This window comes from Aethalodelphis obliquidens, unplaced genomic scaffold (assembly GCF_003676395.1).
Source record: "Aethalodelphis obliquidens isolate GAN/ISIS:26980383/991018 unplaced genomic scaffold, ASM367639v1 scaffold5, whole genome shotgun sequence".
Lineage (NCBI taxonomy): Eukaryota > Metazoa > Chordata > Mammalia > Artiodactyla > Delphinidae > Aethalodelphis > Aethalodelphis obliquidens.
In genome coordinates this window covers 16,980,433-17,002,776 of record NW_020837949.1, presented here as the reverse complement: position 1 = coordinate 17,002,776, position 22,344 = coordinate 16,980,433, and the positions used below count along the sequence as shown (strand labels likewise).

The window sequence follows — 22,344 nt, the reverse complement described above, 5'->3', positions numbered from 1 at the left end:
TACTATGAGTGGTGGTAATTTTGACACACTTCAATGGTTGTGATGGCTGAGAATCTGGCCAAAAAGAAAAAAGCTGTTTGCAGTAAAAAACAAACAAAACACATATACCTTGTTTAAGGATGAGAACTACAAAATAAAACGAAGTCCTGTGTTTTTAACACCATTTTACAAATAATTATGTATCTCTGTCTCTGGGACTCTTAACCTAGGACTATTCAAGGTTCTGAAAGTATGTATTCAAATTATAGGTTCATTTTCATTAATTTACTTATTAGCAGCATCACACAGAACAGAAAGCAAAGAAATAAAATGTGCACCAGAAAACATGTTAAGTGCAAATGTGTAAGTCTTTATAAGTATTTTTAATCCATAAAAGTGTTAAGCATCTTTCTTTCTTACTAACAAAAAAACGTTTTAAAATGGAAGCCTGCAATAATTAAGGTCCCAAATCTTATGGTATGTTACCATATATACCATCTATACATCTATCTGGAACTTTCAAGTTTTTTTTTTTCTTTCAAAATGACTACTTCAGGCATTTAAATTAGTTTTATATAGTTGATTTACTTATTAAAAGCACACTTTTCTTCTTTGAAAGGTTTAAAAGCATTAGAGATTTTCTAATTGAAAATAGTGAAGTATTAAAATTTTTACTGATAGTATAAAATTACAATTTTAATTTAACAAAATATATATTTCTATATATGAAGAAAGACTACCAAAATTAAGAAAATCCATCCAAAACATTATAGCAGTATCTCAATGTGGAAAAAGATTAATATGATCAAAAAGTAGCTTCATTTTCAAGAAACTAATTCATGGCTCCATAATTGGAATAAATTCCTAAAAATATTATGTAGCCTGGGAAATCCCTTGTACTCTGTTCCAATGGTTTATATTCTTAAAGGCTGTATCTGTAAATAATCCCATGATAAGGAGAGAGAGGGAGAAAGGGAGGAAAGGACAGGGCAAGAGAGAAGGGAAGAGAAAGAAAAATTCAGTCCCTAAAATTTCAGGCATGATCTCTGTAGAAATCTGCTGAGTGGGAAGGGGGTTATATATTTTCTTAAGATTGTTTTTTGTCACCATCATACATGAATGACAACTTAAATATATTCGTATCTTTTATTCCTGACAGAACTGCTTATTTCACTGTTTTCCAGTACCATCACAGAAAATAATCTAAAGGTAAGATGGTTTTTTTTTAACCCCTTGGAAATTAATGTTATTATTTTGCCCAGAAGCTTACAGACTAAAAAAAAAAAAAATTTCATAGTTAATCATTTTAGCCAGCATGTATCTTGCTCTTCATTTGGGTTTATTAATTTTGAATAGAAGTATAGGGACTGTCTATTTCCAATCTGGGGTCTTTTTTCTGAAAACTTGTATTTCTATTTATCAGTTCAAACTTGTATGTTCTTCCCTATCTTCTGCTGGTTTGATCTCAATGTTTTACCTACTGTAATACTTAATCTTGATTTTTTTTTCCATCTAGTATTTCACATGTAGTTCTGAAACATTTCATTACAAATGATGTGGAAAGAATACTCTTCTAGAACGAATCAGATCAAATCCAATCCTTCCACTCATTAGTTGTAGGATTGCAGGCAAGTTACTTAATTTCCATTTCCCTAATTATAAAATGGAGATAAGGCCTACCTGGGTAGATGTGAGGATTAAATTTCATACATATCTGTATGTATATTTATTACGTGGAACCATACCTGGCATAGAGTGAGTACTCAAAGGGAAGGCATTCTGTTCTCGTTATCTTCCATTTTGAATGTGATGTTCTATAGCATTCATTCTCCTCTATATTGCAACCAAATATGATTTCTTGGCTCTTACAGCAATCTATTCTTTTTATACAGTTGTATGTTTTCTTAACACGTTTGTATAGTTGCTTTCTAAGTTCTTTTCATATGTCACGTATTAAATAGGGAAATAATTTATTGAGAACCCATACAACTATCTATCTTATTTGTTGTTTGTCCTGTACACCCTTTTATCTGAACCTACCAAAGAAAACTCATCCTCAGAAGAGTTATTGAATACACTGGCCAGCACTGTAGGTCTCAAATGATATTTGATGAATGAACTGTGAATGAACCAGTGAGAACTGTGCTAACTAGCCTTCTCTTTCACTCCTAGAGTCGGAAATCAAGCCAGGTCACGCGACTGGCACTAGGGCCGGAAAGAGAAGAATTCTGGCACGTTTTTGGTGATGGATGACCTTTGATAGCTGAGAAGATTTTGTAAAATTCCCTTTCACAGTTTAAAGATCTAGTTTCTCTTTGCATGTTTATAAGTAATGATTCCTAATTTTCAGAATAATTTTAGGCCTCTTGCCTAAAGGTTCACATTTACTGTAGAAACACTACACTTTTTCTTTTAAAGAATTTCATTCAGCCTCTCTTCTCTCTTCCCCCTATCTGTACATGGCTTTCCATGCCTTGCTTTTCCTTACAGTTCAATACCTTTAAACCATAAAGATCATATTTTTGGAAAGGCTGATCCCGAAAATAAGTTTTATATTTGATCATATATTTTAGTTATTTTAGATTTCAAAAACTCAAGGGGAAAGAAATTAAATTTAGTTTATCGGACAACCTGGTTTTTGTAACTTCAATGTTATGCAGGAGTGAGTAAACTATGACCAGTGGGGCCAAACCTCGTCTGCTGCCTATTTTTGTAAATAAAGTTTTACTGGAACACAGACATGCTCATTTGTTTACATAACATCTATGGCTGCTTTTTAACAACAGCAGAGATGAACAGTTGTGATAGAGACTGTATGGCTTACAAAGTCCAGGCTGTAAGAGAGCCTTGATGTCTCTAAGCCTCCTCTTAGGAAAGGGTCTAAATAAAAACAACACAAATAGCGAATATTTACTACACAGTTACAATATCTTAGGCACTGCTTTGTTAAATTTTACATTAATTATCTCTTTTAAAAATTGGGTAAAATTTTTGCATAAAATTTATGGCTAAAACGTGAATTGGGTACTTATTGTAATCCCTATTTTCAGATGAGAAAGCTGAGGGTTTTTTTAAATTTATTTATTTTTGGCTGCATTGGGTCTTCATTGCTGTGCGCGGGCTTTCTCTAGTTGCGGCGAGTGGGGGCTCCTCTTCGTTGCAGGGCATGGGCTTCTCATTGTGGTGGCTTCTCCTGTTGTGAAGCACGGGCTCTAGGCACGCGGGCTTCAGTAGTTGTGGCACACAGGCTCAGTAGCTGTGGCTTGCAGGCTCTAGAGCGCAGGCTCAGTAGTTGTGGCACACAGGCTTAGTTGCTCTGCGGCATGTGGGATCTTCCTGGACCAGGGATCAAACCCATGTCCCCTGCGTTGGCAGGTGGATTCTTAACTACTGCACCACCAGGGAAATCCTCTTTTTTATTTTTTTTAACAACTTAAGTTATATTGGGATTAAATGACAATTTAAGGCAATTATTAATATATATAGTAAATAAAATGGAAACATTTACATTTAAGACATTTATAGATTTTAGTATTTTCCTCAGTGAGTAACAGTATTTTCACATGTCTTTATTCAAAGCACTTTTCATATATGTAATCTTATTTTTTTTTAATTGAAGTATAAACGACCTACAACACTATGTTAGTTCCAGGTACACATCATAGTGATTTGATATTTCTATACATTTCAAAATGATCATCATAATAGTTACCATCTGTCACCATACAAAGTTATTACAATATTATTAACTATATTCCCCACACTGTACCTTTCTTTCCTGTGACTCATTTATTTTGTAACTGGAAGTTTATAACTCTTAATGTCCTATTTCACTCACCCCTCCCATTCTCCTTCCTCTGGCAACCACCTGTTCATTCTCTATATCTATGCATCCATTTCTGTTTTGTTATGTTTGTTCACTTATTTTGGTTTTTAGATTCCACATATACGTGAAAATCATATAGTATTTGTCTTTCTCTGACTTATTTCATTTATCATAATACCCCTGATGCCCATCCATGTAGCAAATGACAAGATTTCATTCTTTTTTATGGCTGAGTAATATTCCACTGTATATATATACACCACATCTTTATCCATTCATCTACTGATGGACATTTAGGTTGCTTCCATATCTTGGCTACTGTAAATACTGCTGCAATGAAATTAAGAATTTAAAAATTCTTAACTGAAATTCTAAAATGATGGCCACGAGAGGTTACAAGTGGAAGTTTGTGTTATATTTATACAACTGCTATCACTATTACTGTATTTCACAACTATTACAGTAGTGAGGAAAAAGTGAACCAAGTTTGAAAACTGAGGTATTTTTAAGTGAGGAAATGCAGGAATATCATTTACACTAAGAACATCTGTTTTAAAGAGGTATGTGGTAAAACAACTTTGAAAACAACAAAGCAAGGAAGGGTTAATTCCTAGAGATATGGCTTCAACGCAAATTTAACTAAACTATATAGGTGGATAAAAGACAATGTGATAAAGATTGGGAATACAAAGATACCTTCTAAAAAATTCATAGCTCAACAGGGGACAGGCAGGTAAAAATTAATATGGGGTTCTTAACTGCAAGCAACAGAAACCAATTCATACTGATCAACAGAAATGTAATGCATTAAACAGGCATTAAAAGTAGTTCTCAGAATTGCTGGGAAGTTTGAAGAACTGCACTCAGTAAACGGGCAGGAACTGAGCGAGAAGGCTTAAAGGCAAGAAATCAAAATCAAAATCTGTGACATGAACCACCTGAGTACAGAAGAGATGTCACTACTTCTCCTTTTGGCAACTGGATGCTTTATTGCTGCCACTACATCTTTTACTGTGCCCACACAGGCTCCAGATAAAAGCATCCAATTAGTCATGTTTGGGCTATGGGCCAATTTCCTAAAGTTTGGGCACGAGAAAACAATTTATTTGTCCTTTTTTGCTTTTGTGTAGTAGGAGCCAGGGCTTGCACTTCACCAAGATTCATACTATATAGCAGGGAACTCCTCAAACACAGGAAGGAGCTTCAAAGTCTGGGAAGCCCCACCCCCAAGAAAACAACCCCCCCTCTACAAACACTGTATCTTAAATCAAGATTTGCAGAAATATTTTGAGGGGGAGTCTCTGTGTGCTCAAATACCTATTCAAATACTTAAATAATAACAAGTGATATACTCCTATACATTCACCTTTGTTTTTTTAACCAGTCATTAAGACAAAACTCTTTTTCAACATTCAAAACTTAAAGACATATTTCACAGAGCAAGATTTGAGTTTCTTAAGCCACTCAGTTTTTCAAACTCAAGTCCAGGGACTTGTCAGTCAAGTCAGGAGCCCATAGCTCTCAAGTTTAAGAAACTACACTAAAACATAATATAATAAGAAAGCTCTATATTAGATACCATGTTGGCATAAACGAGGGATTAACTACAGTCAGGGAATGCTATGCAGAACAAAAACTTTAAAATAACCAGAAATTTACCAAGCAAATGGGGTGGGGCAAAAAAAGAATACTCCAACAGAGGTAACAGCTAGTATAAAGCACTTCATTAGAAAACACTGCAGCGTAGTGAAAAAGGCACCTGTTCAGATCAGGAAAAGTGAATTAAACTCCTAATCCTAATTAGCAGTATATTCTGGGTCAAGTCCTTTAACATCTGATTTTTCCTCATCTACAAAATGAGGGAGACGGACTAGATGATCTTTAAGTAGTTTTGCTACTAAACAAATTTCTGGTTATTATTATTAATCACAATGGTTAACATTTATTGGCACTCACCATATGGCAGGGAAAATAGTATACAGTTTACATATATTAGGTAGGTATCATTATCCCCATTTTCCCCAATTGAGGAAACTCAAGTTCTGAGCAGTTAGCTAACTCATTCAAAGTGATCCAGTTAGTAAGAGAGCCACAGCTGGAGGATTTAATTGCAAAGCCAATACATTCAATCATAGTTAAACCAATCACAAAATTCCAAATTCCCTAAGGACAGGGAATTTGCTACTATGGTTTTTATTATGCTATGGGTAATATGTTTATTATCTACCTTTTTCTGATATCTAAATTTTTCAGAGGGCCAAGAATTTAGACCCAAGTATCAAAATATTCATTACTTTATATGGTCAAATAGAAATCTTTCCAAAATATATCATACACATCTCTGTTTAGATAAAAGTAGATCAAATTTTAACTTTTCTTGAAGCTCAAGGTTACATTTATACATATTAATTATTGTATGGTTCTGTGGAACTTTAAGATAATGTGACTCTTTTCTCTTCATTTTCTTGGGTCAGCTTATGTTTTTGTTTCTTCTCTCACTGCTTTCATTAATCACAGGTCCTCTACACCCTTATAATGGTTTCTGGACTAAAAAAATAAATCAAGTTGCAAAAAAATTACTTTCAGCCATATTTCTCATTACAAGGTGGCTTTTGATGTAGTACCATAAAGTAATTCTTAATTATCAATTCAGCTGTGATTTGATGACCTAAGCACAACTTTATTGTTTCAAATACTTTGACACAGAATATTGCTGTACTGTACCATATCCTCCTATCTTAAGATACTTCATAACGAATTAAAATCTAAAGCATCATGTCTTCACATAATGCCAGCGAGCCAGAAAAAAAAAAAAGTTTAATGTTTATGAAGTCATATGGGTTAAATGTGAGGTAGGTTCCAAAAATGCTCCTTGTTTCCCTGAAATGATAGAAAAAAGGAAAAATCCTTATAGGAACCCTCCTGCAAAAATTCTAAAGAGAATATAAGAGGGAAAGTGGCTCTATCCCATACTAAAACATATTATGAAACTACCATTAAAACAGTTTAGTATGGATAGAAAAAGAGCAAGAAATCCAAACACATATTGGAATTTTCTTTATGATAAATAGTTCAGATTAGTAGGTAAAGAGGAATTACAATAAATGTAGAAACTGTTAAAAAAATACACAAACTATATTCCTATTTCATGTCTTACTTCAAAATAAGTAACTGAAGGATCAAATGCCTAAAATGCAAAAAAATGAAAAACAGAAGTTCTGGAAGAAAGACCAAATTTATTCATAATCTGATAGAGGAGAATAAACAGGTCTCTTTAAATAGGACACAAAATCCAAGTCACAAAAGGGGGAAAAAGGGATATACTTAACCACATAAAAAGTAAAGACTGTTGTAAAACAACAACCAAAAAAATGAAGCCAAGAGACAAACTGGAAAAAATATTTGCAAAACATATGATAAAAAACTAACTTCCTGGACTTCCCCAGTGGTGCAGTGGTTAAGAATCTGCCTGCCAATGCAGTGGACACAGATTTGAGCTCTGGTCAGGGAAGATACCACATGCCGCGGAGCAACTAAGCCTGTGCGCCACAACTACTGAGCCTACATGCCGCAACTACTGAAGCCCGTGCGCCTAGAGCCCGTGCTCTGCAACAAGAGAAACCACCGCAATGAGAAGCATGCACACCTCAATGAAGAGCAGCCCCCGCTTCCCGCAACTAGAGAAAGCCCACACGCAGCAAGGAAGACCCAACGCAGCCATAAATAAATAAACAAACAAACAAACCCAAAATACTAACTTCCTTAATTTATAAAGGGCTCATACAAATCAATAAAAAACAGACCAATTACCTACTAGAAAAATGAACAAAAGATATAAACAAGAAATCTGACGAAATGAATACAAATGCTAATAAAGTTCTGATGTTTGATTTCCTCATTAAAGAAATGCAAATCACCTATTCAAATGGCAAAAATGCAATGTCTTAGGGAATGATCAGTCTCAAGTGCTACTGATGTGTGTCTAAGTTGATAAAATTCATCGGGAGGGTCATCCAGATATAGCCTGAGAAGCTGTCAAGCATATGTACAAAGGTAATCATGATAACATACGCTGGAAAAAGATGTTTATCATGGAGCATTAGTTAAATAAATTATGGTATATCCATAAAATGGAGGCATGCACCATTTAAAAAGGCAGGGGGATGAATAAATTTCAATGTAGAATCTAAAATAAACTATTAAGGAATTAAAAAAAGCAAAGTGCAGAAGTGTGTATAGAATTATTTTTAAGTGGGGAAATGGATGAGTAAGCGGTTTTTCCAATGTTTCTCTGGAATTAATTATGTGAACCTGTTAAGTGTGGTTAACTTTGTTCACAGGGACTGGGGCAGAGAGCCACAGGTCTTGCATTTTCTAATCTGTTCCCGAGTTAATGTCACTTTTTAAAGTTAATAGGAATTATCTACAGAGTAGAATTGTGGGCCAATTTCTGCCTTTTTAAATACTTTTCTGTCTTAAAAATACCTAATAAAATCTATATTTTAAATTTAAAAAACCACTTGGGTAGGGATAATGGGCAATGGGACCCTTTGTTGCACTTTATTCTATCAATACAGCTTTATCTCTTAAATAATAAGCATATATCATTTTAAAATTTAAATCAGCTTTAACATATTACACTTTAAATTGTTTGCCCTAGTTTGATAATGTTTAAAATCTCAAAGCAAAACACTACATATGGACATCTGAGTGAAAACTTGTCTTCCAATGTTAAAAAAATCTTGCATTATTTTAAATTCAAAGTAAAAGACTAATAGAAAAGTATCTATACTAAACTTTCTGTATCTACTGAGGGCACCTTCTTCTACAAGCTGACCTACTGGCTTTCTGACTGGGTCACAAGCCCTGCTGCAGAAAGGGCATAACACAGTGACAAATTTTTATAAGAAAGAAACTGATAATTTAAAAAAGAAGCAAACAAACAAAAAGAAACAACAAAAAAGGAAACTGCATAAAACTGATACATGCAAGATAGTGTGAATCAGGACCTCTTTTCAATTGCCTATTTTATTAGGAAAGTGAAAAGTGATCCCAATAAGTCATGCAATTTCTAAAGATTAGAGTTGATACTTTTCTCTCAGGTTCAAGAGATCATTTTCTCTCACAGGTGAACAATTGTTGCTTTTCAAACATACCAGAGTGTCAAAGGCAGGTGTAATTAGATTGGGGGCTGGAGAGGGAAAGGAAACCACAGAGAAAGGGAAGTTAGAGGCCTGATGTATAGTATTTCACAGTAAGTGAAACAGAAGCACATGTAAACAAGAGAGTATATATATCAGACCTACTGTAGATTCTAAGGTACTACTTATCAATATAACTCACAAGCATTCACCTCTAAGAGAGTTGGATCCTCAAAACTAATCACAAAGCTCACCTCTAAGTAGTCTCAATGGATAATTACCATCCTGCTGTGATTATTTTTAATACTTACTCAATAATACAGTACCCCCTGAGTTACCTAGCATTATTGAGAAATGAAAGTCAATGGTATGCTGACATAAATAGCAAGGAGCTTTGAAGCCCGAGAGAGTAAGTTCAAATCTCAGCTTCATTACTCAAGAGCTGTATGACCTTGGGCAAGTTATTTAATCTTTGCCTCTATTTCTTCATCTCTAAAATCTCTAAAATTGGGTTAACAATATTAACTATGTTCAGGGGTTGATGTGATAAATAAATGAAATTATACCTGTACATGGCATCACAGTACTCAAATATATAAAGTTTTAAGAACATATCTTTTGAAAAAAGTGCCATTTGTTTAATTTAAACCATTCTGAATAGAAGTCTCAATACTTCAGTTAACTTTTGTTTCTTCTTAAGGCAAACAGACACAATTTAACTTTTCCTGTACTGTACAGGATCGTAATTATTAATACAAATTATAAGATTACGCATGACGACACATACAAAAAAGTTTCCACAAGCTTTCAATCAATCAATCAATTAATCAGTTTCTTTACAGACACTTTGAGAAAGACAGCACCTGACAAGGCTTAAAGTTTATAGCGATGTCTCCATGCTAATTATTTCCAAATGTAACAATTTTACAATTAAACAGTTGAAAATTTAAAAACCTACCCCTTTTACTATTCCTTATTCACAGAGATAACTTGTGCTTGCCTCCTGCAAGCCCCTTTCTCATTTTCTTAATGTGCTCATGCTAAGCAACTGTGAGCTAAGAAGCCAGATAACCATTTCAAGGCAGACTGATCTGGTGAAAAATATATGGGCTGTAGATTCAGACAGCTCTGGGTTTAAATCCCAGTTGTGCTACTTATTTTGTGACCTTGTTAAATTACTTAACTTCTCTAAGCTTCAATTTCCTCATCTTCAAAATGGGAATACTATTACCTATATTGAAAGGCTGTGGTAAAAGGCAAATGAAAATTTACGTAAAAATCTTACAGAATGCTTTCTAGTACCTGGCAATATAAGTCATCCTGTCAATGGTAATTATTATTATATAACTAATGCAAGATGTTGAAACTATAGTGAAGTTAAGAATAAAAAGAATTTCTTACTTGGAACATATGCTTTTAATGTGTGAAATTCCTTGGCACTATACTGGAGACACAAAGATGAAAAAGGATATAGTATCTATCCTCCAGAGGCTCACAGCCTTTAATTAAAGACAGACATATAAACAAAATCACAGCAATTTGATAAGTGAAACAGTAAAAGAAGCAGCACTCCATTTGAAGTCAAAATGCTTCTCTGGAAGAGATGATATTTAAGCTAAGAGGAAAAATAGCTCACCAGGTTGGGAGTTAGGGACTGAGGTGAGCTGACTTGGTCAAAGAGGATGAAAGAGCACATGTGAAGATACACAAGTAAGAAACAGCCTAGCAGCGTCTGGAGCAGAGAGCGTGTAGAGAGAGTTTAAAAAGGCAAGCATAGGCCAGATTTTCACGATCTAGTACGCCAAACCAAGGAGGAGTTGGCCCTTTTTAAAATAAATAATGGGTAATCACAAAAGTGTAAGGGCAGTGAAGAAGGTTGGCTGAAAAAGATAAGATGCTCAGATTCGTATTAGAGAGAGATCCCTCCAGCTGAGATGTTCAAGTTGATCAGGAAAGAGGGGGGAACTACAGTCAAGGAAAATACAGTCCAGATGGTTAAGCAGCAGCAACTAATCTAAAGTAGTGATAATAAGAATGTAGAGTAAGGAATGGATGAGAGAGACTAAGAAAGGGAGTCCTGATAACACTCAGAAATTTGGGAAAATTCCCCAATTTCTAGTTTGTGCAAATGATTGGGTCATAATGTCATTAGTCAAAATGGGGACAAGAGAAATAGAAACAATTTTTGAGAAGAAAATGTGAGCTCAATTTGGAATTTATCTGAATGGCGCTACCCATTAGGCAGTCCGGAGCTCAAGTGAGGGCCGAATTAACTCCATTGGGAGAAATTAACATAAAGGCAGAAATGGAAGGCAAAAATAAGGCACCAAGAGGAATCATACAGATTGAAAATGGGTGAATATCTACTATTACTGCTCATGAATATCTTACTTTGCGTCTTTCTCTTGTTTTCCAATTGGACAAACTGCTTACAAAAGTGAGATGTTATTTTACTTTGCATGCTACTTTAAATCCATGAACGCTTTTCCACATAGGTCTGCTTAATATAAACATATGAGTTTTCTGAGCAGTGTGTCCAAATTCTTCACTATTATGCCAGGCTTAGCAAAGTGCTGGGGGCCTGAAAGGTGCCCAAGAAAAATGGATGAATTAAGTAAATATGGTCTTTTGGTCAGTCAAGAAACCAATTTGTTTCAGATATTGTTTTAATGACACAGATGAATATTTAATATGGAGTAATCTAAGTTTTTCTTTATATGCTGCTTTTTCCATTTAGGAACATAACAATTTTCAATGGTTTTGGAACTCTGAACTTATTTTTCAGAATTCAAGAAGTTACCCCAAACCAACAATTTATGCCTATCCATACTCCAGATTTCTGTATAGAAGTCAGAAGCAGATAGAAAAATACAATTATTGTTTTTTAAAATATTAATTTTAAAAAAGGGAAATACTAAAATGCTTCACCCACAGGTCCATTCTTAAATGTTAGCAATGTGAGAGATATTCACAGGAGTACTCAGAAGAGTATTTTTAAAGATTCTCACCCCTTAGAAGGAAAACTACACAAGTCCAAATGTTTCTTTACGTACTTTCTTTGTACACACTCAGATAAATGCACATTACATAAACTTAGAGAATAATAATGTGTGCAAAAATTGGTGGATGAAAAAGGTAAATCAGTGAATAAGCAGGGAAGATAGAGGCTGAGCAGAAGAAACCATGTTATGAGGACCTGAAATGTGAAAAGGCACAATAAGGGAGCTCAGTCAGAAAAAAATGGAGTGCTAGTTTTTGGTTGTTTTGTTTTTTATTATTTTTCATTAACAAAGCAAAAGATATTTGAAGAGACTCAAGTTACCCAATAAAAACTAAGAAAGGAAAAAGCTCAATGGTCTGTTCATAGAATTACTTTAGAGTCAAACCTTTTCGGATAAACCAGTTCTTAATACTTCCTTTTACTTTGCTTTGACTGTCTATCCTTCCCTCTCATGCACATCTTTTTTGTTAATGACAGTGCGCAGTATGGTAGTAATAGGGAAAAAATCAAAATCAAACTGAATAGAATGACCTAGTATAAAAACTAACTGCAAATAAATTAATCCATTGGTATTGGCACATATTTTTACAAAAATGTTTTTGTGTGATTGAAAACTATGCATAATCTGCCTGGATGTGGACCTTGGGAATGTCCTGCTAGAAATCTTGATATCATAAATTTTCACAATTACAGTTTAGATTGTGAGAGACTGCATGGAGAAGTTAAGGAGTCTAAGTTTGGGAGTCAGCAGTTTAGTTCTGCCTTCGTTTGTTCTCTCTATAACTTTGGATTTTTTTTTTTCCTCTTAAGTACCCTGCATCTCAGTAATCTTATCTGTAAAATGGGACTAATAAAAGGACTTACTTTACAAGACTCACAAGTATGATACTAAATAATATAACAGGAAGACACTATATAAACTTATTTTTATAGCTGCAAGCTCAGTACTTAAGAACTTTTCATATCTCAAGAATATCAAATAACCTAGGTTCCACCATTAACAGAAAAACAAAAGCCCACTCACTTCCAGAGTACTTCAGTGTCCCACCACTGGAACCATACCATGGACTGAAGTGTTCCAAGTAATTTCCTTCCTTTAATCTTAAGGGAAACATCCAAGAAGTCCGATTTCAGACTATGCGAAAAGTCTAAATTGTAATGGTACTAAACAGAGTAAAAACTATCAGTAGCTTGCCTTGCACAATCCTGTAAGTTTTAAGAAACTCTGCTTCTGGTTACTTGTTTCTAACAGAACTCTGAAGCAAAAACATAGCAACATACCAGTGGTCATATCCTTTGAAAAACTAAAATCTGGATTGGCTTCTTACACTTTTAGAAGGTGAGCAAGATGCCCTCCCTGATCATGTCATAAAGCTATACTTTTTAGAAGCAAGATGTGCTCCATGCTTAGGTAATAAAGTCATACTTTTGTTTTCAAAGATTTCTTTTTAGATCACCATATTAAAATCACATGTAAGTTCTCTCCTAATTACACAATGCACAATTTCAGGGTCCAAAGGCAGGCCAGCTTGGAAATTTTAAGTTTACCACTTGATCACAACGTGGATTCACATCTGGGTTTAGGTTTGCGATTAGCTTTCTTCATCATGATTCTACCCCCAAGAGTACTGTGACTAAACTGCCTTACTATTTATTACACATATAAGCATTTCTGATGGAATCAAGGAGAAAGACAGAGCAACCAAAGTTCACACACTTGTTTGGAAACTGCTCAGATAACTTAAAGACGCCCAGATGCTAAATGACAACCCTACCACTGGAAGCAAAGAAGTTATTTGTTTTAGCGGGGGAGAGGGAAAAGGCCACACCCAAAGTTAAACGACTTCACAGTGAAGTGATACCAAGTTTCAGAATTTTAACTACTGCTATTTTCGGTACTCTTTTTCACGGTCAATGAATACTTTAAATTCATAACAGGCCCAAAGTTAAAGAAAACGTTCCTCTGACCCTAATCACTTGTTACTTCATTCAGTAGTGGGCAGGTCCAAGATGGAGAATTACCTCGTCCAGAAAAAGATTTAAGTGTAACTCTGGAGTAGAAAAGGGCCGAACTCAAGTCATCAGGGCTCGTAAGTGACTCTAAAAGAGCGGGTCACCACTCTCCCCTCCCCCAAGAGGTCGGGAAGGCAAGAGCCTGACTGTGTCACCACGGCAGTTACCTGACACAGAACGCGACCGCGTTGTGACCCATCTTTCAGTTTGGACGCTCCCTGCCTCCCGGCTCTCTAGGTGCCGCCTCCACCCGGGAGGTCTCCCCCACCCCCGCCCCCGCCAGCCCAGCTCCCAGCAGCTTCCTCAAGCCTCCCCTCCATCCCACCTCCGTGCTCTCGCGACTCCACTCATCCCCACGTACCTTGGCCACATAGTCTTTCACCTCATCCAGGTCTCCGTTTTTCAGGGCCCACATGAACTCCTTGTCGCACATTACTGCAGCGGGGCGGGCCGGCTAGCCAGGCAGAAAACGAGGAGGCGGTGGCAGCAGCAAGCGGATACCGCCGGGCGAGCGGGAGACAGGGCCGCGCGGAGCCGGAGCAAAGAGAAGGCGGGGTAGGCTGGCAGGCGAGCGAGGCAGTTGGCCGCGGCGACCGTTAGGGCGGGAGAAAGAAAGTTTTTTGCGGCCACCGGGCCCAGCTGAGAAGGTTCCGCCTGGCCGAAGAGAAGCTGGAGCGCTTGCACTTCCGGTTCACTCCCCGCTAGGGCCCTCCCCCAACTTCCTCTTCCTCTTCCCGTCGGCGGAACGCCCCGCTCGGGACCCCGCCCCGACGGCCCGCGGCCGAGCGCCCCGCGTGCGCAGGCGCAGTGGCTGGGACGGCTGGCGGAGATTGCTGGGGGAGGAGTGGGCGGGTCTGGGAGGCCGAACAAGGGGGTCGGAGGTCAGGAAGGGCAGAAAGTGTGTGGCGGGAGATTTAGGGTATTCCAGAGGGGATCAGGACGTTTCTGCGCCCCATAAGCGGGAAAAACTTAAGAGAAACCCATAGCCTTGGAGGGCATGTTGCTCACCTTCCTAGTGTGCAGTAGGAATGTTTGATTTGAATTCCTTGCCTTCTCTTTTCTTTCCCTCCTCCCCTCCTTTACTTTCTCCTTCCCTCGCTTCCTTGCTCCTTCCCTTCCTTCCTCTACTGTCAAGCATCCTTTAGGCTCCTACTGCATGTCAGACTCTGCTAGGCACAGAGGCTGTAGGAAAAAAGATGGCATAAACCAATTCTTGCCCTCAAGGAACGCTTCCATACTTACAACAATGTGAATTCAGTGTGCCAATACTACGTGTAATGTTCTGTGGAGGGAAAAACTCTACTCATCTCCCCGACCAGCAAATGATATCCAGAGACTAGGAATTCAGTTTGATGCCATAGGGCAGAGCAAACTTAACTGACCGGTACAATTTGTGTTTTTTAAATTTTTTTGTTCGTTTGTTTTTAATGCTTTGAAGCTTCAGGACCGTTCTAGTGAAACCGGTTCTACTCTTCCTAGAGTTTGGCTGTAATACCCTGGGGCACAGCCACCAAATGAATTGTGCCTCAACCCTAATGACCCAGGCGTGCACACATGAACATAAAGAAAGCCAATAAAAATGCTTATTGGAACTATTATATATATATGTATAGTCCATTATTTATGACCCACTAAACGGATAAATGATAAACTCCTTTACTAGGCTTGCCATATAGAATAGGGGTTCAGAACACAGACTGGAACCAGAATGCTTAGTTTTGAATACAGGACCCAACCTTTGTTAATTTTGTGTCACCTCAAGAAAGTTATTTAACCCTGCCCTGTTCAGTTTTCCATATTTGTTAAGGGGATATGACAGTAGTGTTCAATAAGCGCATATATATATATATATACGCCTGTGATTTAGAACTAGCAAATAGAGATAGGATTCAAATCAAAAGAAAAATCTCCAAATATTTAATAGCTACCTTGATTGTTATTCTGTTAATTTTACTTTCTGACAGAAATGCAATTTCACATACCTAATGATGATACATTTCTGGGAACAAATCTCAAGGATGAATTTGCTAGGTAAATCCTGGAGTTCCTATCTCTTTTCTAATTCCCACCTGTGTGATCTTTGAGTTACATTCTGCTGACAGCTCTTGGTTTATGTCTCTAGCCCAGACTTCTCTTATGTGATCCATTCTGATATTCAACTTCTTACCCATTTGAATGTCTCAAACTTAACATGTCCGAAATAGGATTTGGTCTCTTCTAGATTCTAAACCTAGTTGTCCCCTGGACCACGCCTTCTCTTTAAATGACACCACCAACCACCTTGTCACTAAAACCAAACTCTATCCAGGCCTCTGTGAGCCCTCTTGACTAGGCCTCAACCTTCGTCTATAAAGACTTGAATAAACATGAACACAGGCCCTATCAGCTCAAGGCCACATCCTAAAATAATGCCAGTCCCCCTTAAAGTGGCTGCATGAGAAAATTCAAGGCTGCCAAGGCCCCTGTTTGTTCCAGTCAACACCTTAGGATGGGACCTCTCTCTCCCAGTCTGTGTAGGAGGGTAGAACCCTAACTTCAATGATTGCCGCTAGCAGACACAGCTGGCCTAATCACATTTACACTGACTAATCTTTTGTAATTTTTTACTTCCCTGACTCTACAGAGCCCCCACTCCACCACCCCTCCCTCATTCTCCCTTCAAAACACCTATTCATCTCTATACAAATGGAAGTTTTGTTCAGTTCACATTGGACTCTTTTTCCCTATAGCAATATTTCTTACTGATAAAATCTGTCCTTACCACTTTAACTAGTGCCCTGCTTTGTTCATACTTGACAATGGGAGTCATATATAACCCCTGCTGCTCCCAACCTTTCTCTTATTCCATCCATCAGTAAGTCCTTCAAAATATATCTTAAATTGTTCACTTCTCACCATCTTTCCGGCTTGCTGGCCCCCCCAAGACCCTTCCCAGCCCTGTCATCTCTGCACTGATACAGTCGTCTCCAGCTGGTCTTCCCATTTTCACTCTCACCCTTTTCCAATTAATTCACCACATAGCCAGTTACTTTTTTTTTTTTTTTTTTTTTTTTTGTGGTATGTGGGCCTCTCACTGTCGAGGCCTCTCCCGTTGCGGAGCACAGGCTCCGGACGCGCAGGCTCAGCGGCCATGGCTGACGGGCCTAGCCGCTCCGCGGCATGTGGGATCTTCCCAGACCGGGGCACGAACCCGTGTCCCCTGCATCGGCAGGCGGACTCTCAACCACTGCGCCACCAGGGAAGCCCCAAACATGCATTTCTTATCTTTAGACCTTTCAATGGCTTCCTACTGCATTTTAGGATAAAATTCTAAATTATTTGCTATGGCCTTCAGGGCCCTCTGTGATCTGACCCCGATGGTCTCTCCTATTTCGTGACACTCCCCGCCAACCCCATTGCTTCTTTGTTTCCCATAGATCTCATCTTCTGTCAGTTTCAGAAAAAACCAAGCTTATTCCACCCTAGGGCTGTTATGCTTGTTTCTTCTTGTCTGGAATGTTCTTTTAATTCTTGCTCACTCCTGAGGTCTCAGTGCAAATGTTACCTCTTCAGAGAGGCCTCTCAGACCATCCACTTTAAACAGGTCCCTCAATCATGTCTACCATATAGTCCACTTTTTTTGTTTTTAACCTCTTTAAGTTCACTTATCATAAATATTTTCACTATTGTTTCTTCTTGTTGTTACCTATTTTGGCAGGTATCCAACAGATATTTCCCTTTGTCTACCATCCTAGGCATAAGAGAGAATTGCTCTTGCTGGCTTCCTTGTGGTTGGATAATGTCATGTAACTAATTCTGGCCTATTAGTTATGAGCAGAAGTAACATGAGTCACTTCCAGGCTTGCCAATGCAAGATGCTTCAGAGTGCTTTATTCCCTCTCCCACAGCAGCCAGCAACATTCAAAACAGTGGCTGCAGTCAGCCTGGGTTCCTGAGCAACTTACAATCAACAGAACTCCTCTTCCATCCCATAGTGGATATCCAGTAAAATAATAATTAAACTTTTGTTGTTTCAAGCCACTGAGATTGTGGTGTTTATTACTGCAGCAACACTGAGTCAGTCTTGACCGACACAGAAATTATTGTCAGAAGTGAGCTGTTACTCGAACAAAAACCTTAAAGACATGGCATTGGTTTAGGGCCTAGGGAGTACGCAACAAAGGAAGTGATATTGGAAGCCATGTGGATAGTGAGTCATTTTCACAGGAGTGAAACATTTGGCAAAACAATCTCCTGTGATAGCATGGTGATGCATGGAAGACAGATAATGTACCCTGTACACTTGTAGCTCTAGTGGAAGAGGCTGGGAAATGGAAAGCTGGTGGCATGTGTTGGGAGCTATTTTTGTGTGTTGCCTGGGGTGGAGGGGAAGGGGAGGGGGAGGGCGGGCATGTTTTTATTTACTTTCTTTCCAGTTTTACTGTGATATAATTGACATATAACATTGTATAAGTGTAAGATATACCACATGGTGATTTGATATGTGTATGTATTGCAAAATTATTACCTCAACAAGGATAGTTATCACATCCATCACCTCATAGTAACTTTTTTTTTCTTTTGGTGAGAACTTTTAAGATTTACTTTTAGCATCTTTCAAGTATACAAGGCAGTATTGTTAAGTATAGTTACCATGCTGTACATTAGATTCCCCAGAACTTATTCATCTTGTAAATGGAATTTTGTACCCTTTGACCACCTTCACCCATTTCCCCCACCTTGCAGCCCCTAGTAACCACCAATCTACTCTCTGTTTCTGTGAGTTTGGGTTTTTTTAGATTCCACATGTAAATGAGATCATACAGTGTTTGTCTTTGTCTGACTTATTTCACTTAGCATAATGCCCTCAAGGTTCATCCATGTTATCACAAATGACAGGATTTCCTTCTTTTTTTCATGGCCCACTGTATAGTGTATCACATTTTCTTAATCCATTCATCTGCCAGAGGACACTTAAGTTGATTCTATGTCTTGGCTATCGTAAATAATGCTGCAATGAACATGGGAATGCAGACATCTCTGATACCCTGTTTGAATTTTATCATGAAAGAATGTTAAATTTTTTCAAATGCTTCATCTGTGTCTATTGAGATGATCATATGATTTTTATCTTTCATTTTATTAATGTGATTTTTCACATTTATTGATTTGTGTATGTTGAACCATCCTTGCATCCCAGGGATAAATACCACTTGACCATAGTTAATGATCCTTTTAATGTGTTGTTGAATCAGTTTGCTAATATTTTGTTGAGAATTTTTGCATCTATATTCATCAGGGATATTGGCCTGTAGTTTTCTTTTCTTTTAGTTCCCTTATCTGGCTTTGGTACCTGGGTAATGCTGGCCTTGTAAAATGAGTTTGGGAGTGTTCCCTCTTTTTTTTGGGGTGTGTGTGTGTGTGTGTGTATGTGATGGCACATTTGTGGGGTCTGTGATGGGAGGTCTCTAGAGTCAGTGATGGGGGAATCTGTAGGGTGAATGATGGGGAAATTTGGAGTGATGGGAGGGTGTGGAGGGTGTGTGATGGGGGGAGGGTCTCTGGAGTCAGTATTGGGTGAGAGTGAGTGTTGGGAGGTTTATGAGATCTGTGACAGGGTGGTGCTGTTGAATGATGGGGATCTGTGGGAAAAACAAATGTTCTTTCCCATTTTTCTTGGCTACAGCATGGCCATTTTACCAGCTGGCATTTATGCATTTCTAGTCTGATGATTTGGTGAACTTTCTTTTTTTTTGAATTTTTGAATTTTATTTTATTTTTTTATACAGCAGATTCTTATTAGTTATCCATTTTATACATATTAGTGTATATATGTCAATCCCAATCTCCCAATTCATCACACCACCCCCCACCACCACTTTCCCCCATTGTGTTCCCTCTTTTTCAATTTTTGGTAAGAGTTTGAAAGGATTGGTGTTAATTCTTCTTTAAGTGTTTGGTGGAATTTGCCATTGAAACCATCTGGTCCTAGACTTTTCTTTGTTGGGAGATTTTTGATTACTGATTCAATTTCCTTACTTCCTTACTTGTTATTGGTCTGCTTAGGTTTTTTATTTCTTCATGATTTGGTCTTCGTAGGTTATATGTTTCTAGGAACATATCTATTTCTTTTAGATTGTCTAGAACAACCTAGGCATATAATTGCTCATAGCAGTCTCTTATGATCCTTTATATTTCCATGGCATCTACTGTAATGTCTCCTCATTCATTTTCATTTTATTTGAGTCCTCTCTCTTTTTTTTCTTGTTGAGTCTAGCTAAGGTTTGTCAATATTGTTTATCTTTTCAAATATCCAACTCTTATTTTGTTAATCTTTTCTATTGTTTTCCTATTCTCTAAGTTTATTTCTGCTCTAATCTTTATTATTTCTTTCCTTCTGCTAACTTCGGGCTTATTTTGTTCTTTTCTAGTTCCTTGAGGTATAATGCTAGTTTGTTTGAGATCTTCCTTTTTTCATGATGTATGGTTTATATCTGTAAACATTCCCACTATAACTGCTTTTGATATATCCCATAAGTTGTGGTATGTTGTGTTCCACTTTCATTTGTCTCAAGATATTTTTAAATTTCCCTTTTGATTTCTTCTTTGACCCACTGGTTGTTCAGAAATGTTTTGTTTAATTTCCACATATTTGTGAATTTTCCAGCTTTCCTCCTGTTACTAGTTTCATGCCACTGTGGTTGGAAAAGATACTTGATATAATTTATATCTTCATGAATTTGTTGAGGCTTGTTTTATTGCCTAACATATGATCTATCCTAAAAAATGTTCCATGCATACTTGAGAAGAATGCATATTCTGCTGCTATTGAATGGAAAGTTCTGTATATGTTTGTTAGGTACATTTGGATGTTGGTAATTATTGTTTACATAAGCTATTATAAGAAAAGATGAATCAGAAAATAGTTGTTGAGCTTGCAACTAGAAATGGAGGAGATTACAGAGAGTCCAGAGATTTGGAGACTTGCACTGTTGGAAGATACAAATGATTCTCATCTTTAACTGAGATGAGCAACAAAGGCTGATTAGAACTCATCCATGTGTCAAGGATCAAATCAAGGATATGACTGTCATACTCATGACTAAAACCTCTGAGTGGATTAAAGTGGTTCCCAGTATACTCATGACTAAAACCTCTGAGTGGATTAAAGTGGTTCCCAGTAAGTTGGGTTTTTTTAATTTTTTCATTTTATTTTATTTATCTTTTTAAACAGCAGGTTCTTAATAGTCATCAATTTTATACACATCCGTGTATAGATGTCAATCCCAATCTCCCTATTCATCCCACCCCCCCAACACCACTTTCCCCCCTTGGTGTCCATGCAATTGTTCTCTACATCCGTGTCTCTATTTCTGCCTTCCAAACTGATTTATCTGTACCATTTTTCTAGATTCCACATATATGTGTTAATATACGATATTTATTTTTCTCTTTCTGACTTACTTCACTCTGTATGACAGACTCTAGGTCCATCCATGTCTCTACAAATGACCCAATTTCATTCCTTTTTATGGCTGAGTAATACTCCATTGTATATATGTACCATTTCTTTTTTATCCGTTCGTCTGTTGATGGGCATTTATGTTGTTTCCATGACCTGGCTATTGTAAATAGTGCTGCAGTGAACACTGTGGTGAATGTGTCTTTTTGAATTATGGTTTTCTCTGGGTATATGCCCACAAGTGGGATTGCTGGATCATATGGTAGTTCTATTTTTAGTTTTTTAAGGAACCTCCATACTGTTCTCCATAATGGCTGTATCAATTTACATTCCCACCAACAGTGCAAAACGGTTCCCTTTTATCCACACCCTCTCCAGCATTTGTTGTTTATAGATTTTCTGATGATGCCCATTCTAACTTGTGTAAGGTGATACCTCATTGTAGTTTTGATTTGCATTTCTCTAATAATTAGTGATGTTGAGCAGCTTTTAATGTGCTTCTTGGCCATCTGTCTGTCTTCTTCGGAGAAATGTCTATTTAGGTCTTCTGCGCATTTTTGGATTGGGTTGTTTTTTTAATATTGACCTGCATGAGCTGTTTATATATTTTGGAGATTAATCTTTTGTCCGTTGATTCGTTTGCAAATATTTTCTCCCATTCTGAGGGTTATCTTTTTGTCTTGTTTATGGTTTCCTTTGTTGTGCAAAAGCTTTGAAGTTTCATTAGGTCCCATTTGTTTATTTTTGTTTTTATTTCCATTACTCTAGGAGGTGGATCAAAAAAGATCTTGCTGTGATTTATGTCAGAGAGTGTTATTCCAATGTTTTCCTCTAAGAGTTTTACAGTGTCTGGTCTTACATTTAGATCTCTAATACATTTTGAGTTTATTTTGGTGAATGGTGTTAGGGAGTGTTCTAATTTCATTATTTTACATGTAGCTGT

At 37.3% G+C, this 22,344-nt stretch overlaps 1 protein-coding gene across 2 annotated transcripts in view; it reads right to left on the bottom strand.

Moving 5' to 3' along the window:
- Positions 1 to 14,719, bottom strand: part of MTPN (myotrophin) — a 62,023-nt gene extending 47,304 nt beyond the window's left edge. The window contains exon 1 of one of the 2 annotated variants that reach the window (XM_027101804.1): positions 14,322 to 14,719. In XM_027101804.1, coding sequence (XP_026957605.1) covers positions 14,322 to 14,393 — 72 coding nt within the window. In that variant the 5' untranslated portion in view covers positions 14,394 to 14,719. The remainder of the gene's footprint in view (positions 1 to 14,321) is intronic. The other variant, XM_027101805.1, reaches the window with a different exon arrangement.
- Between the last annotated feature and the right edge of the window lie 7,625 nt (positions 14,720 to 22,344).